Below are 2,653 nucleotides of genomic sequence, written 5' to 3' on the forward strand. Positions count from 1 at the left end.
AATGAACAAATTGCTGAACTCATGTATCCTCATAATTTTGAATCAAGCCAAGAAGTGTAACATGCCATATTGATGAAAATTCTTTTGCCCTATCTCTTCTATTATTGTATTATGTATGCAGCATTTGTGAATGTTATCAGAAAGTGCTTATTTTTGACATGTTAATGCTTCCTTTACTTAATATGTTCATGACAGTTAAGAAATTTGGAGTAGGCAAAAGAGACTACCAAATACATTAGAACAAATAGTGAATACAGACCAGTGAGCAAATGTTGTTGTTGTGTGTTGTTGAGTTGATTCCGACTCATAGCAACCCTATAGGACAGAGTAGTACTGCCCCATAGGGTTTTCTAGGCCGAACTCTTTATGGAAGCAGATTGCCAGGTCTTTTTTCCCATGGAGCAGCTAGTGGGTTTGAACGGCTGACCTCTCGGTTAGCAGCTGAGCACTTAACCATTGCACCACCAGTGCTCTAGTGAGCAAATATGTACATTTTGTTGGAGAAATGAGTTCTATCAACTGCATCAAGAAATTTAAGAAAGGAGTTTGGCAAGCATTAAATGAACACCCATTTTAAGAGACTGTATAGCAGAATGGCGAAGTATATTGAGTTGGTGTCATTCAGACCAGAGTTCTGAATTCTGGCCCTACTACAGTGTAACCTCGTGCAATGTCTTTAACCTTCTAAAATGGTCCTCATCTCTAAAATGTGGACAATAATAGCCTTATCGCTACATTTGCTGTGCCTATTAACTTTAAAATATATATTAAAAAAAGCATGTGTACAGTGTCCCGCACAGAGTAAGCACACAATATGTGGTAGCCATTACTATTACTTAATGGCCTACATAATGCAAAGAACCTTAACCTATCCAGTAAGACACCCGTTGGAGTTTCCTACTTTTTAAAATACTTAACTAATTAAGTAATGTATTTTATGGCAAAGTGTTTGTTTCATTTCTAAATAAAAAAATTATCTAAGGATGAAAAAATTACAAATATGTAATCTTTGAAAGTGAAAAATGTTATCCTTTAATATTCATCTCTGATGTAGTTAGCATTTCAGAAATGGTAAGATTGAGTTACCTAGTGGTTAGATTATGTCAAATCAAGAACCATTTCTGTATTGCTTTCAAAATACGCAGTCATTTTTGTCTGCTTGAAAATATCCTATACATGACCCCTTTAAAAATAGGGCCATTCCCTTTACCATACAACTTGTAAGTTTGTTTATAAAATCAAGGAAATTAATTTTTAGGGGCTATCAGTCCATCTCTCTAGAAGAGAGGATCAACACAAAGTGATCGTCTATCTGTCTCCAATATCTGTCTCCAATATCTGTAGCCAATATCTTGGCTACTCCATGATTATAAATTGTCAAGTTGCCAAATATGTAATCAGACAGTATCATTACACAACAAGAAAACTGGCTGATCCTCAACAAAGAAAACTTCTAATCACTTTTTTTTGTTGTTGGTTTGCTTTTAAAATGTGTTTTGTGTGCTTACTTATTTATATCCCGCATTGTTCCAAGAAATGCTAGAGAGAACTCCCGTAAAATATGTCTTCAAGTATTTTGTCTATTTTGCAGGTTGGCTACTGGAATGATATGGATAAATTGGTCTTGATTCAAGATGTACCTACTCTTGGCAATGACACAGCAGCTATTGAAAACAGAACAGTAGTTGTAACCACAATTATGGTAAGTTTTGGTCTATGCTTTATGCTCTTCCGTTTGGTCCACAGGCATTTCTAACTCCCCAGCTCTGGTGATCAGGGAGGGTAAAAGCTGCATCTTATCAGCTGTGTCATGGGTGTTCTGATTCAGAATAAGTCTGTTGAGGCTTTGAATAAGTGTGTCCTGAGCTTTGAGTACATCCAGTACTTTTATTCATATTACCATTTGTTGCATTATTGTTCTTGGAAAAATGCTCAGAAGTTAAAGATGGAGACTGTCAAACTCTAGTTGGAAATGTATGAAAATGCTAAGACCCCAAAAGACAAAAGAATGAACCTCAACAACCAATCACATACAAATCTTTAGTAGCAAATACCATATTATCACTGTTATTATGTTATTTAAAACATCAATGTACTAATACCTAATAATGTTTAAATTATAATTTTCAGGTAGTTTAATCATCAGTAGTGATTTGCATTGTCTGTTTATAACAGTGGAGATATGAATGTGAAGATTTTAATGATCATGTTTTATATCACTGAATGCTTTATAAATTAATTTTGTTTTATTATTATTTTTTAAGGTGAAAGGGTTCTTTGCACCGATTATTTTTCTCATTGGCCATAGACAAATGCACAATAGTATTTACTGGATTTCTCCTAAATATCAAGAAAAATATGATTGCTTCATTCAGTCATATCGTAAAATGAAAACTACTCTAAATTTTAAGACTGCTTTTTCAAAGAGGTTCTCATGAAATTACCTTTTAAATAATGGAATATTTTATACATTTTTCTCTTCCAAAGTCAAACATGCCCTTTAGAGTCAATGCTAGCCAAAGGAGATCAACAATCGGTGACCTTTTCTATCTAATTTAAAGTTCTATTTCCTCAGTTCACTGTCTCATCAGGCAGAATTTATTTTTAATTATTTATGGAAGCACTACTCTAAATAAAGCATTTTATGTGATTT

At 33.8% G+C, this 2,653-nt stretch overlaps 1 protein-coding gene across 1 annotated transcript in view; it reads left to right on the plus strand.

Moving 5' to 3' along the window:
• Positions 1-2,653, plus strand: part of GRIA4 (glutamate ionotropic receptor AMPA type subunit 4) — a 435,870-nt gene that overhangs the window by 365,657 nt on the left and 67,560 nt on the right. Inside the window, exon 7 of the mRNA XM_004382528.1 lies at positions 1,592-1,702. Within this exon, the coding sequence (XP_004382585.1) occupies positions 1,592-1,702 (111 nt within the window). The remainder of the gene's footprint in view (positions 1-1,591; positions 1,703-2,653) is intronic.

The sequence above is a fragment of the Trichechus manatus genome, unplaced genomic scaffold (genome assembly GCF_000243295.1).
Source record: "Trichechus manatus latirostris isolate Lorelei unplaced genomic scaffold, TriManLat1.0 scaffold00094, whole genome shotgun sequence".
Classification (NCBI taxonomy): Eukaryota; Metazoa; Chordata; class Mammalia; order Sirenia; family Trichechidae; genus Trichechus; species Trichechus manatus.